The sequence below is a fragment of the Marmota flaviventris genome, chromosome X, assembly GCF_047511675.1.
Source record: "Marmota flaviventris isolate mMarFla1 chromosome X, mMarFla1.hap1, whole genome shotgun sequence".
NCBI lineage: Eukaryota > Metazoa > Chordata > Mammalia > Rodentia > Sciuridae > Marmota > Marmota flaviventris.
Window position 1 is genome coordinate 117,555,429 of NC_092518.1, and position 14,805 is coordinate 117,570,233.

At 45.2% G+C, this 14,805-nt stretch overlaps 1 protein-coding gene across 4 annotated transcripts in view; it reads left to right on the forward strand.

Moving 5' to 3' along the window:
* LOC114084444 (DNA topoisomerase 3-beta-1-like) overlaps positions 1 to 14,805 on the forward strand; it is a 31,230-nt gene that overhangs the window by 3,014 nt on the left and 13,411 nt on the right. For all 4 annotated transcript variants that reach the window (XR_011705661.1, XM_071606347.1, XM_071606348.1 and 1 more), the window contains exons 2-9: positions 4,219 to 4,404; positions 5,535 to 5,666; positions 8,482 to 8,588; positions 9,226 to 9,300; positions 10,685 to 10,881; positions 11,544 to 11,700; positions 12,684 to 12,797; positions 14,451 to 14,541. Coding sequence is in view for 3 of the 4 variants with exons in the window: in XM_071606347.1 (XP_071462448.1) it covers positions 4,335 to 4,404; positions 5,535 to 5,666; positions 8,482 to 8,588; positions 9,226 to 9,300; positions 10,685 to 10,881; positions 11,544 to 11,700; positions 12,684 to 12,797; positions 14,451 to 14,541 (943 nt within the window). In the remaining variant the exon portion in view is untranslated. The remainder of the gene's footprint in view (positions 1 to 4,218; positions 4,405 to 5,534; positions 5,667 to 8,481; positions 8,589 to 9,225; positions 9,301 to 10,684; positions 10,882 to 11,543; positions 11,701 to 12,683; positions 12,798 to 14,450; positions 14,542 to 14,805) is intronic.

Sequence of the window (14,805 nt, forward strand, 5' to 3'; positions counted from 1 at the left end):
GCAGTTTTCAGGAGGGGAGAGGCAGGGGATCAGAGCATTAGTCCCAGGGACTAATGGGGAAAAGTGATCTAGGTGGAGGCCTGAAGGCAAAAACAGCCATAATTACAGGGTGGGGGTTACAGCAGGGCAGTGAGAGATTGGTAGGATATGAGCTGGTGAGCTCACCTGCAAACTGCCAAGGTCATCACTCCCAGAGATCTTGAATTCTACCCCTCACAGACGATTGTATATTTAGGAGGAACATCCAAGTACTTAATTGAAGGGACCAAATTAAATTGTTTTTTTATTTGGGGAAACTTTCTCATAAATACTCTTAGCTTCATTTTTGTCCTACAGTAAGGGCCAGAATTGACAGCCCAGGTCAATCCTTGGACCACTTCTCCTGGGCATTATTAGGAAACAGAGACCCCATTAGTGAAGGGGGTTTTGTCAACATCTTTTTGTCTTTCAGTTTTCTGATTTTATTTTATTTCTTCTTTACTTTTAAATTTATTATCTTTGTTATTTTTGACCAGTCACATATATCCATGGCATCAAATGCAAAAGGTACAGAAGGGACGGTAGCCAGAAAACAGGCCCCCAGCACTAACATCCCACTCAGAGCAACTGCTTCTGAGTTCTACCCAGACACATCTGCTCTCTGTAAACGAGTAAAGCACATGCATGCTCACGTGAGTTTGATCACAGATGGCAGCACTCTCTACACACCAGTTAAATGCCTACCTTTCTTTTTTAAAAAAATATTTATTTTTTAGTTGTAGTTGGACACAATACATTGATTTTATTTATTTATTTTTATGTGGTGCTGAGAATCGAATCCAGGGCCTCGAAAGTGTTAGGCGACCGCTCTACCACTGAGCCACAACCCAGCCCAAATGCCTACCTTTCTTGATGAAATTTGTCTGCAATCTGATTCACTTTTATGTTTAGCAAGCGGATTGATTCCTTTTTAACTTCTGTGGGTATTCCATTGTATAGATATGTCATACTTACTTAACCGATTCCCTGTTAACATACTCTAGGTCATTTCTAAATTCTCATGAATGATAATGCTGCAGAGAATCCCTCAAGTGGTGTGTTTTGTCATAGGTGGTGCCATGTCCACCTTTATTAGTCACTCCACCCCAGTCCTATCCTGCCTCTCAGGAACTCCCATGAGCAGTCTTCAGTAGTGCCCACCACTTACTTCTGTCACTTCTTTCCTGGCAGCTTCACCCTTCACCCACTTCAGGCCCCTTTCCCTCCCCAAGTCAACTTTTGACTGCCGAGCTCCTGAGTAATTCCCACTCAAGCATTTCTGCCCCCTGAGAATTGCTTCCTCTGACTCCCTCTCTACCCTAATGCCTCATTTCCTACAGTTCTTGGAGGCCACAGTGTGTAGGCTGTGTGGAACCTTCCCATCCCCTTATCTCTCTCATCATCCTTCTTGGAGTCAAGTCTGTCATCATGATCACATCCCTCAAACCCTGGCATGTCTTTGCCTCATACTCATTTGGAAGATCCTGTCTAAATCCCAGGCTCCCCTTCTAGGAGCCTACTCCAGCACTACCTCCTATCCTTTTTTGGCTTCCTCCTCTACTAACAGATGACTGACTGGACTCCTCCTCTTCTCCATGGTCTTAGCTGCCTGCTACCTGAGCCCTTCACCCACCCCAGCATCACTCCAGCAATTCCCTACTCTCGATTGCATCTCCTCTCTTTCCTTCTCTCCTGGAGTACATCAGTGTACAAACATGCTGATATGTTGTTCATCTTAAAATGGAAAAAGTACAACATCCCCTCCCCTTTTCCCAGCTTTCTTGAGCTTACACTGCTCAGCTTTTGCCTCTGTCATTCAAAAATCAGGGAGCCCTGATAGCTCCCATCAGGGTTACTGGCGTCTTTCAAATTGTCGTACCCCATGGTCAGGTCTCTGCTGCCACATTGCACAGCCTGCCTTTGACATGTCAATGACTCCCCCTGAAATGCTTTTTTTCCTTGGCTTTTGGGGCCCCACCTCTCCTACCACAGTCTGCTAGCTCCTCCTCATCTCCCTGACCCCCATCCTGGGCTCCTTCCATGCACCACAATATCTCACAACTGCTGCCTTCTCCACAATCACTTTGGCTATCTAGCTAATGGAACACATTTAACACACCTGAAATGCTGCTCCTGAGTTCCAGCCCTGCCCTGCTCCCTCCTGGGTATTTCCCCCACTCTTCCTTTAGTTGTATGAGCCAAAAACCTGGGAGTCATCCTTGCTCTTCCCCATATCATGTCCTGCCCATCTCAGTCTTGAGCAGACTGACTCCTCTCCCCCACCACCACCAGGGCCCACTCCCTTCTGCATGGCAAACAGAGTCCCTTTAACACTTGAGGTCAGATCATCCCATTCCTGTGCAAACCCTCCTCTTCCTTTCAGCTCCCCCAGAGCAAACCCAACTCCTCAGCCCACTGACCTCCTCATTGACCCCCTAATTCTCCACCAAGCCATCTCTCATAAGGGCCTTGTCCTTCTGTCTGAACTGTTCTCCAGATGCCACCCAGTCCCCTCCCAACTATGAACTCCTCAGCCCTGCTATGTGAGCTCCAGGACAGGACCTGGTGTTGCTCCATACCATATTCCCTGCACTAAAACTAAGCTAAGCTTATAGTAGGTGCTCAGTAAAAAACTGAAATAATTGAATTCTCTCCTAGAAGTGGAATTGCTGAGGCTGTGCACTTGTAATTTTCAAAAGTATTGTCAAATCACTTCATATAGATGTCAATTCAATTTTACTTCCCCCATACCCCTGTGGATTGCATGCTTGGACTTTGGGTCTTTGCTAATGAGATAAGTACAAACTCATTTTAGCTGTAATTTTCTTTGTTGAATGTTTGGACATCATTTCATATTACTAAGTTCATTTTTCTGTTCTGGTATTTTTCTGGTTTTAATTTTTTATTAAATCTTGCTGGCTCTGTTATCTGTTTTGGTGGAGGTTAAGAAGTAGAAGTGTGATTTTATATTTTTTTCCCCAGATGGTTATCCAATTGTCTCAATACAGGTCTTTGTGTGTTTTTTTTTTAAAATACAATGCTATACATACAATAAAAATACAGAAAGGGAGCTGGGAACGGAGCTACCCCGTATGCATGAAACCCTGGATTCAATCCCCAGCACTGCAAAAAAAAAAAAAAAAAAGACAGTAAGGGTTTGTATGAGGTTTTTTTCTTCTCAGCAGCAGTTGTTAAGTGATGTAGGAGGCCCAGAAAGCTGTAGCAAATGCCAGCAGTGTTTCCGCTTGGGGAGATGAGGCAGTAACTGACAGTGGCACTATGGGCAGTGGGCTGAGATGGAGACCTTGCCCAAGAGACATTGGACACAGGAGGAAGTGATTCATCCTGCCAGTGGGTGCTAGGAGAACTCTGTAAAGAAAAGTTCAGTGAGATGGGGGTAATAGAGCACTGCTTATCATGGGTTAAATCTCTAGTACTAAAATATAAAGAAGAGTTCACTTTGGGCTGGGCCTGCAGTTAGCCAAGCTGCATTCTCCAGGTTTGATGGATGTTGCCAGGCAAGAAAGTAGGCTTCAAATGGATTTTTTTTTTTTTTTTTACTTTAAATGATGGTATTCAATTTAATTTGGCTGGAGGGTGGCCTGCAAAGCAACAGGCAGAGTAAGGTAGGTAGATATGAAGGGCTTTCTGAGCTCCTCTGGGGACTGGACCAATGGGCTTCAGACCCAACTGTAGGACCTAGGGAGCACGGGCCGACCGTATGCATTCTGTAAAGCATCCCATGGTAACCCAGTGCTGAGCCAAGATGGCTATGCCACTCAGCCTGGGAGCAAACAGAATTGATGTGCAGGAAAGGCTGCGATTGTTCCTCTCCCCTCCAAGAGATGAATCCACTGACAAGTGAAAGAGCTAGCCCAGGGGGAAGGACCAGGCACCACACTGCCCCAACCTCTGAATCCAGGTCTGTATACCCCAGCTTCTTCCTAGGCACAGATTTAGTGACAAAATTGATCTGATATCATTCAGGTCACCTCATCTTCCCCCAAATGAAGCCAAATTCCCACTTCAGTTGACCTGAGCATTATCTATATGCCAAATGCCTTCCAGTTTCCCTAATTTTTCTTTCTCTTGTCTTGGGTTTTTTGTTTGTTTTGTTTTGTTTTTAAGTGAATTTCCTTGTTAGTTATATAGTTCCCTTGAAAGAATTGCTGTTTCCTGAGTTTCTTTTCTTCTCCTTAGGCATTAGCATTGACAATTGTGTTGAGCCACAGAAGAGCAATTTCTGAACTTTTGCATTACTGTTGTTCTGAAACTGGGGTGTTTAGGGCTGAGGACCCTGACAGCCCTGAGCCAAAATGAAGACTGTTCTCATGGTTGCAGAGAAGCCATCCCTGGCACAGTCCATCGCCAAAATCCTTTCTCGAGGTAGGAAAGACCAACATTAACTTTTCTTTATTGCTTTGGTCTGTAAGCATTGTTATTTTTACTATTCAGAATGTTTCTCTTTTTTTCCAAAGTGTGATTCTACCTCTGTCAGGGTAGATTTGGTTCAGATCAGAAGGCATTAATGAAGCATCTGGACAGTAGTCACCCTGGATGTGTTTACTTCCACACCTGGTGTGTACCAGGGCTGGGACTCTTAAGAAAGAAAAAGACATAGTTCACAGTCAGGTGGAAGGTGCATTCGTTGTTAGAGTTCTGAGCCAGTCAGGGGCATTGGACACAAGTAGTAAACTGGAAGGAGGTACACAAGACAGCCAGGACCCCCTCCCATATCTATGCCATGGCCATTGTCATCTCTGGAAATTCACCAATGCCTCACATACTTTGCACTTCACATCATTCAAGAGGAGCCTATGGGGGAGCCTTGACCATGGGCCAAGTTCCAGTTTTCCTGAGACCAGGGAACTGGAAAGATAACGTCTGCCTCTCATGCCTACCTCTGAACACACTAGGGTGGCTGCCTGGTGGAGTGCCATTTCCCTTCCTTCTTTTAATTCCCTCTAAATATGAAGGATATTTGGATGCTGGGTACCCAGCAGTGGCAGGAATCTACCCTTGATCCAGCAGTTTAGGAAAGAAGAGGTCATAGTACACCTGAGCATTTATAGTCTAAAGGGGTTCAAGAAATGGCATCTCACCCTCAGAGGCCGAGAAAGTTGGCCTGCGGAACCATCAGTAGAAAAGATGAAAAAGACACCATAGAATTTGATAATTTGACCTAATCCCTGGTGAACTTAAAGTTCAAATATAGTAAGGCAAAAATCAAATTGAAAAGTGGAAACAGAATTGCAGATAAAAAGCCCAAGAGGGTCTGCCTCTTGCTCCCAGTCAATGGGTTCTGTGTTGTGAGTGCATTGTACTAGGTCATTTACAGATGCTATTGTCTCTGATTATTATTAAATCTCCCAGTACCAAATTACCCACAGTGGCCTAAAGAATATTAAAACTGACCTCTCTGGGGAAGGAGGACTCTGGCCTTCCAAGAGATGACATCTGGGCCCAGGGTCTTCATAGTATCCACAGCTCCATCTCTCTATGCTTCTTCTTTTCAGGGAACATGGCCTCACACAAAGGGCTGAACGGGGCCTGCTCAGTCCATGAATACACAGGAACCTTTGCTGGCCAACCAGTCCGCTTCAAGATGACATCTGTCTGTGGTCATGTGATGACCCTGGATTTCCTGGGTGAGCACCCCCACCCACCTTCATCCTATTGAGGGGAGCCCTGCACAACACTGCTAAAGGTCTAGTTACAGCCTACATCCAGAGGTCATGGACTAGTGACTAGGGGCCACTGAGTGAGATGCCCAGAACTCAGGCTGTAGAGCTCAGCATCTCAGAGTTCCTGTCCCAGTAGTTCCCTTTAGGCACCTTATGCCCTGTACACCTTCCTGTGCAGATGAGGTGGTGATATCTATCTCATGAAGTGCCTGGCCCTTACACATGTTTGAGAGAGGGCTGTTGCTCCTGCTGAGTTAACTATTGTCTGTTGGTCATTGGGTGACTGCCATTGTCTTTTTTTTTTTTTTTTTTTTTTAATTTTTTATTGTTGGCTGTTCAAAACATTACGTAGTTCTTGATATATCATATTTCACAATTTGATTCAAGTGGGTTATGAGCTCCCATTTTTACCCCATATACAGATTGCAGAATCACATCAGTTACACATCCATTGATTTACATATTGCCATACTAGTGTCTGTTGTATTCTGCTGCCTTTCCTATCCTCTACTATCACCCCTCCCCTCCCCTCCCCTCCCCTCTTCTCTCTCTGCCCCCTCTACTGACATTCGTTTGTCCCCCTTGTATTATTTTTCCCCTTCCCCTCACTTCCTCTTGTGTGTACTTTTGTATAACTCTGAGGGTCTCCTTCCATTTCCATGCATTTTCCCTTCTCTCTCCCTTTCCCTCCCACCTCTCATCCCTGTTTAATGTTAATCTTCTTCTCATGCTCTTCGACCCTACTCTGTTCTTAGTTACTCTCCTTATATCAAAGAAGACATTTGGCATTTGTTTTTTAGGGATTGGCTAGCTTCACTTAGCATAATCTGCTCTAATGCCATCCATTTCCCTGTAAATTCTATGATTTTGTCATTTTTTAATGCAGAGTAATACTCCATTGTGTATAAATGCCACATTTTTTTTATCCATTCATCCATTGAAGGGCATCTAGGTTGGTTCCACAGTCTAGCTATTGTGAATTGTGCTGCTATGAACATCGATGTAGCAGTGTCCCTGTAGCATGCTCTTTTTAGGTCTTTAGGGAATAGACCGAGAAGGGGAATAGCTGGGTCAAATGGTGGCTCCATTCCCAGCTTTCCAAGAAATCTCCATACTGCTTTCCAAATTGGCTGCACCAATTTGCAGTCCCACCAGCAATGTACAAGTGTACCCTTTTCCCCACATCCTCGCCAGCACTTGTTGTTGTTTGACTTCATAATGGCTGCCAATCTAACTGGAACTGCCATTGTCTTGTATCATTACTGTTATCCATTTCCTTGATAAGGCCAGAATTAGTGACTACCTGGGTCTATGTGCAGAACCACGTGGTTAACATAAGTCCAACCCAAGCTCTGACCTGCCATATTAGTCTATTTTATACTACAACAGAATGCATGAGGTAAACTAACTTTCTAAAGAAAGTAAGTTTATTTAATTCAATAGTTTTGGAGGCTGAAAATCCAAACAGCATAGTGCCAGTTCTAGCAAAGACATCATGGCATATCACAGTGTCATCTGGACCTAGTAGCATATGCAAGAGGGAGAGATCACATGGTAAAGCAGGAAAACAGAGAAAGATTTAGGGTCAGGCTTGCTCTTAAAACAACTTGCTACCTTAATCCTTTCTGACAGCAGTGCCCTAAGTGACCTAAAGACCTCTCATTAGGCCCAGCCTCTTAAAAGTTTTATACCTCCAATACTGCCACACTAGGAATCAAGCTTCTAGCACATGAACCCTTGGGGGACTCTCAGACCATAGCTTCTGTACTATGCCACCAGCTGGAGTAGGGCAATGATTAGACATCTCTGAGTTGCCATTTCTCTCTCTCTCTCTTTCTCCCTCTCACCCTGCCTTTTTTTTTTTTTTTTTTTTTTTTTGGCTGGGGATTGAACCCAGGTTTGCTAAGCAAGCGCTGTACCACTGAGCTACTTCCTCAGACTAAGTTGCCATTTCTCATTTGTGAAATGTACAACAATGTCCTCTTCCCATTCCCAAGAGGAACTCATTGTTATGTGATAGTGAAGGTATCAAAAGCACTAAAGCCTCAGTAGTTTTTCTTGCTCCATAACCATACCAATAATAACAAAGGCGATGAAGTGGTGTAGCCAAGCTTTGGGGCCCCAGGCTTTATTCTCCAAAAGGCACATAGAGAGCAAGGATTAGAACTCCATCTGACCATGTACTCCCAGGCAGCAAGAATGGGGCCTAAAATAAAGCCAGAAGTCCAAGCTTGCAAGAGCCAGACCATAAGTAGAGAAGTAGGTGGAGGTACCAGACATGAGGCCAAGAGAGGTTGACCTTCCACAGGGAACATCTGGGCCCCTGTCGTATACCCTATGAAATGCTGTGTGGTGGGAAAGGTTTACAAAATCCTTTGATTTTGAAGAGAAGATGACACATGAGTTCAGGGCCCTGGCAAAGTGAACCAACCCAGAAATGGTGCTTTCCACTATAGGGAAAATACCAGAAGAAAGGCTAGAATAGCAACCCTGCTGAGAGTTTGCTTGTTTGGTTCCCAAGAGTGGCCAGGTCAGGGTATCATCAGCTTAACAGCCCAGGGGAAGGAAGGCCTGGTGGGTGGGGTTACCCAAAGACCTGAATCCACATATCAGCCCTGCTGCCTCTGACTGTCAAGTGACCTCGGGCCAATCTTCATCCAAGCCTCCTTCTCTTCATTAATGAGAAGAGACTGTCTCCCTGGGGTTATGAAAGTTGTGGAGGCCAAGCCTTTGTGAGCTGTGCAGTGTGACTCAGTTTCACCGAGACTGTGGTTTGTAGGAAAGTACAACAAGTGGGACAAGGTGGACCCTGCAGAGCTGTTCAGCCAAGCTCCAACAGAGAAGAAGGAAGCTAATCCCAAGCTGAACATGGTGAAGTTCCTGCAGGTACGTACAGGGACAGGAACTCATCAGGTGACTCCAGCTGTCTTTGCCTGCCATTAGTTAAGTCCTCATCCTCATCTTCATCTTAGACACAGAAACCTTTGATGGCTGCCCTGGGCTGCCTTTCTGCCCTTTCTGTGGGCATCTCCTGCTGGCCCACAAGGCACCTTCAGGCCTGGTTCCCCCATCCTAGTCATTCCTATCACTCAATCCTGAAGAGTAGACATTCTGCTTTGGTTTAGTTGAGTTTTTTTCCTCCAATTTTAAAATAAATACATATTTATTTTGGAAATTATAGATGAGCAGAAAGAAAAAAATTATTTCTAACCACATGACCCAAGACAACCACCATTACTAATAAGGGTTATTTCATTTCAGGACTTTTAATATTTCAATTTTGGGGATAAAGACCATATTATAATTATCATTTTTTGATCCAAAAAACAACCCTTCTGAGATAAATTATTTTCTGAGAAGCTGAGCCAGCCTCACTGTAGCCAGCTCCTTGCTCAGCTTAGGCATTAGTCCTCATAACCAAGACTTAGTCCCCAGGGCCCAGGCTCTACCTGTTGTCCCCAGAGGGGAGTATCACAGGGCCTGGGCCTGTGACAGATGCATGTTAATGTGTGCTTTTGGACAGGTGGAGGGCAGAGGCTGCGATTACATTGTGCTATGGCTAGACTGTGACAAGGAAGGGGAGAACATTTGCTTTGAGGTAAGTATAGTGCCCACTTTGGTTCACTTTTAACTTTTCCAATAATCTAACACCCTCAGTCCCATTATTCCTGAAGCTGAAGTGTAAGGGGTTATCTACAGCAGCTTTAAAATGCCTTCCCCACCCTTTATTTGGGAAATTCTATAAACACTTGAAAATGAATAGACCCTAGTGTTACTTTGCTTTCTAATGACACATGGTAGGAGCTGGTTTAAAAGGGGGCAGAATTATCTAGGGAGATGCAGATTTCAAAATGTAGTAAGTTAGTTTTCAGGGTCCCAGACCCAGCTCAGTGCCTTGGGACCTTCAGTTGATGTGATTGATCACCTCAGCACCAGAACACCTTTCTGAGACCTCATTCTTCTCATCTCCCACCTTTACACATCCTCTGCTTCATTCAGAATGCCCTCCTACCTCCCAGTCACCCCCAGTCACACAGCCCACCCTGTAGAGAGGGAGGGCTTCCCTCTCTTCCCATGTATCCCTTTCTTGTGCTTACTTAAGTCATAGTACTCTCATGCTTATTATAACTGCCAGTCTCACTCATGCCTCTCAGGCTGTAGCTCCATACAAGTCACCCTGTGTCCCTGTACCCTCAGCTTTCACCTATGGTCTGATATGCCTTTGGGTTCAGGAGATGATTACAGTGAGATGGGGTTCTCAGGGCACCTGGCATTCTAGTGCAGTACCCTCAACCAACCCAATTGCATACTCCCTTCTTAGATATCCTTCTACCCCCTCCCCACCCACTTCCAGGGACCTTTGCATCTGGGGGTGGAGAATGATAGCAGCTCATTAGCTTTCTTCCTTCAGAAATAAAACCACTTCTCCCCAATAAGGACACTCCTGTCACTCTGCACAGCCTTCATAGTGCATCTCAACTCTAGGACCTGCTGTGCCCAACCCCCACCCACAAGCTGAACCCACCTGTGGTCTTGCCACTTTTGCCCATTTCCTCTTCCTTCCTTTTTCTTTCCCCGACTTTCCTCCAGTCATCTGAAAGTTTCACTTACCCTTCTAAGCACACTCTCCTCCAGGAAAAGGGGAAACAGATCAAGTGGGGTAGATTTGGTGTCCCTTGTATGCTTGGCAGTAGCATTTACTAACTGGGAGCAGAAGACAAGAAAGGTGGCAGTTGCAGAGTTATAGTAAGTAGGGGAGTGTCCAGGCATATTTATAGTTGGAAGGAAAGGGAGCCATGTGACGAAGGTTTTGTGGAGAGACCAAAGCTTCTGAAAAGGCAGAGAGATGGAGAAGGGTCTGGCAGGGGTGAAAGAAGGTGTCCCACACAAAAGGTTCAGCACTGGAAAGAGCCAGGCCCAACTGCAGAGGTGTGGAGGCAGGTAGCCTGGGGACAATCACAGCCAGGCCTCCTTCCCCCCAGGTCCTTGATGCTGTTCTGCCTGTCATGAATAAAGCCCACAGCAATGAGAAGACCGTGTTCCGGGCTAGGTTCAGCTCCATTACTGACACGGACATCTGTAACGCCATGGCCCGCCTGGGTGAGCCAGACCACAATGAGGCACTCTCAGTGGATGCCCGCCAGGAACTGGACCTGCGTATTGGCTGTGCTTTCACCAGGTGCTGTCCCCCACCCAGACATACACATGTACTTTGGGCCCAAGCATACCCCTTCCCTCCCTTTACCCTAGGTACCTGCCTTTGCTGGTCCCCATCTGCAACCGCAGAGCCTCTTGGAGCCCAGATCAGCAACAGGCAATTTTCACATTTTAAAAATCTTAAAGAAAGGTCTGGGGTTGTGGCTCAGTGGAGAGCACTTGCCTGGCACATGTGAGGCACTGGGTTTGATCCCCAGCACCACATAAAAATGAATAAATAAAATAAAGATATTGTGTCCATCTACATAAAAAAAAAAAAAACATGAAGAAAATTACATATATGGTTGGCATACACATCACACAAACTGCCACTTGATAAACAGAGGGTATCCTTACTCAAGAGTCCTAAGAAGAATGCAATGGATGGATAGAGTATAATAGAAGGACCCCTCACTCAAAATAATAGGAGACTCCCTGGGTCTCACTCACTTGTCCATCATATGTACACATGATTCCTGCATGACACACTCTGTTACACTGACTTCAAACTAATAGCAGCTTACTTGTACCACTTCCCAACATACACCCCAAGCCCCAGGCTAGACTCACACAGGGGTTTAATGATAATGTCTTAAGTGAATTCTTAATCAACTGTCTTTCTCTTTACCCCACCACTCCCCCTAGGTTCCAGACAAAATATTTCCAAGGGAAATACGGTGATTTAGATAGCTCTCTCATCTCCTTTGGGCCATGTCAGACTCCTACCCTGGGATTTTGTGTGGAGAGACATGATAAAATCCAATCCTTCAAACCAGAGACCTACTGGGTGCTGCAGGCCAAGGTATTTTTCCCCCCTTCTGTATTCCTTCTCTGTTGTTCCAGGTTTGGTGAGTGGATTCTCAGAGTTTTCCTCCACCACCATCATTTTTATTATCCTGCAGTCCCCTGGCTAAGGACACAAATGTGAATAGCTGTAAATGAGAATGGTTTTCTGTGCCCCAGAAAAGAGGTTCCCTGCCTTCATGGGGGGTAGTGGGGCTGGGTTGGACTTGAATATATTGAATTTGGATAAGTAAGAATGAATTTCACTCTAGTGGTACAGGGTGAAGTCAACCCCCTAAGGGACCAGCAACTATGGTGGTCAGATCCAAGAACTGGATTGAGGCCATGGGCTTTCAAACTTTTTGAAAGTGCTTAGAACTTTTCTTTGAATAAAAGCCTCTTTAAGCTTGATTTAAAGCATAACAAAGCTGGGCGCAGTGGCACACACCTGTAATCCAAGTGGCTCGGAACGCTGAGGCTGGAAGATTACAAGTTCATAGCCAGCTTCAGCAAAAGCGAGGCACTAAGCAACTCAGTGAGACCCTGTCTCTAAACACAATACAAAATAGGGCTTGGGGTGTGGCTCAGTGGTCGAGTGCCTTTGAGTTCAATCTCCAGTACCCAAAAAAAAAAGCATAGCAGAGTTGTTCTGATTGACACAGGGCTGGTGATCTTTGGTACGGGCATACCTAGGCACCTAGACTAGCCAGGCATTGAGGCTAGGCAGGGATGGAGTGAGAGATAAAGGCTCAGACACTTTCTTAATGACACATCAGCCTCAACTCCAGGCCACCCTCTTGAGACCACCCACCCAATTGCTGGCAGGGGAGTAGGGAGGATTAGATGCCAGCCTGCATATCTGTAAGCTAAACAACTACAGTTAGGAGAAATCAGAGTGGAGACCATTTTGCTCCCGTACAAAGATCAACTTCCCCTGATTCCCTTCCCTGAGAAAGCTCACCTGGATACTTCTTGTGTGTTCACTTTTTGTCCTTTCTACAGGTTAACACAGATAAAGACAAATCTCTCCTTTTGGACTGGGACCGAGTGAGAGTATTTGACAGGGAGATTGCACAAATGTTTTTAAACATGACAAAACTGGAGAAGGAAGCTCAGGTATGCCTCCTACTCCCATATCTATCATATTTGCCTTTTGTGGATGTAGAACTCCAGAAAACTCTGGCCAGGGGCTGCGGTTATAGCTCAGTGGTAGAGCGCTTGCCTGGCATGTGTGGGGCACTGGGTTCAATATTCAGCACCACATAGAAGTAAATAAATAAGATAGAGGTATTGTGTCCATCTACAGCTAAAAAAATTTTTAAAAAGAAAGAGAAAAAAGAAACCTCTGGCCAGAGGTACAGTCTATAACCATGGGTCACATCTTTCTTCCCCTTTCTGAAACAGATATCTTTTTGGAAAGAGGAATAGTTACTCACACATACACTCCTAAGATACTTCTGCCAGTGTGGTAGCTCCAAAGTTCTGCGTATCTACTCCCTACCAGACACTACACACACCTGTGGCCCTGCCAGATCTCTTAATTCTCCCCTTTCCACCATACATAACTGATCTCCTTTGTCAGGACTTCATTTCACACAGATGTCCCTTTTTTATGATATTGAAAGCTAACAACTATAGAGGGACCTATGTGCACATGGACACACTTGCCCAAGATCATTCAGCTAGCAGGGTATAGACCTGGGATCCTCAGTCAACTTTCACAACTCTGTAGAGTTGTATTTCTTACTTATAGATAGATAGATAGATAGATAGAAGGACATACTGCTTGGCTGTTAGGAAGAGCAGCCTGGCAAGGGGCTGGCTACAGGAAGTGGGGGAAAGTCACTGCCATCACAGCAGATCAATGCCCTGCAGCTCCGATAACTCCCAAAGTCAGTGAAATACAACTTGGCTTTCTTCAGTTGCCTTCTTCTTGTCTTTCTTAAGGTTTCCTTGCATGCCATTTTGCCCAGGTTTCCGTTGTCTCAGATTTCTTAGACTTCTTTTAGAGCGGTTCCATGCCTATAGCAACAATGACATTCCTACGGAGACGCCATCTCCACCTCCAGGTCTCACCCTGAGTGACCCTAGTCTCCTTTGCTACACATAAACAATTGGCGTCAGCATTAGCACCCACATTTGTCAGTTTGGAATTCAGAATGTGCCACCCTAGCCAGTCTACAAGGGATTGGCAAGGGCAAAGGGCAGAGTTTGAATTATTCTGGTTGTATTTGCAGAAGACAAAACAAAGAATCATCTCTTCCAACAAGTGTGTGGTCCAGAGGTAGGAAGTTGTAGCTCACCAACCAAGCACAACCCACTGATGTTTCCATTTAACCTGCATGGCCTTTTACAAAAAATCACATAACAATACGGACTTGCAGCTTCCCTTGAAAAATTAGAAAATTTTGTAGCAATGCTTGTGGCCCAGTCAGCAATTCCCATGCACAGCAAACAACAGCCACCGTCCCTAGAACAGACCCATGTACCATCCCGTAACATTGGCCTCTATGGGATTTGTATTTGCTGTCCCTTACCCTGACTTCTCCCCATACCTCCATGTTTTCTCTTTTTCTAGAAAAGAATTTTCATTATTTTTCCTTTCCTGGTCCTGAATATTCAATCCAGTCTTCATACTACTGGAAAGAGTGAAATCAGAAGCAGGAAGACCAAATGAATTAAACCAAATCCATTGCCCACACATCTGGATTCCCTCTGTTATGGGCTCTTCTCCCTTCCAAAAATTACTCAAAATATCCCTTCTTCTAGGTGGAGACCACAAGTAAGAAAGAAAAGGCCAAGCAGAGGCCACTGGCCCTGAACACTGTGGAGATGCTGCGTGTGGCTAGCTCTGCTCTGGGTATGTGGGGGCCAATTTCATTTCTCTTTAAGTTCCAGAGTAGGAATAAGTCAATGTAAACGAGAGAATAGTGTCTCATAGTATTCAGTGATTCAGTAGTTGCTATCAGGATAAAACACATGGAGGCTACCTTCAATGCAGGGCCCTGGGTCAGCAGAATCCCTCAGAGGCCTTTTACTCTGGAGATCCATCACCAGAGCCAAACTCTGGTCCAAACTCAACTTAACCACTTCCTTTCTTAGCCCAAGCCTCAGTTTCTTATCC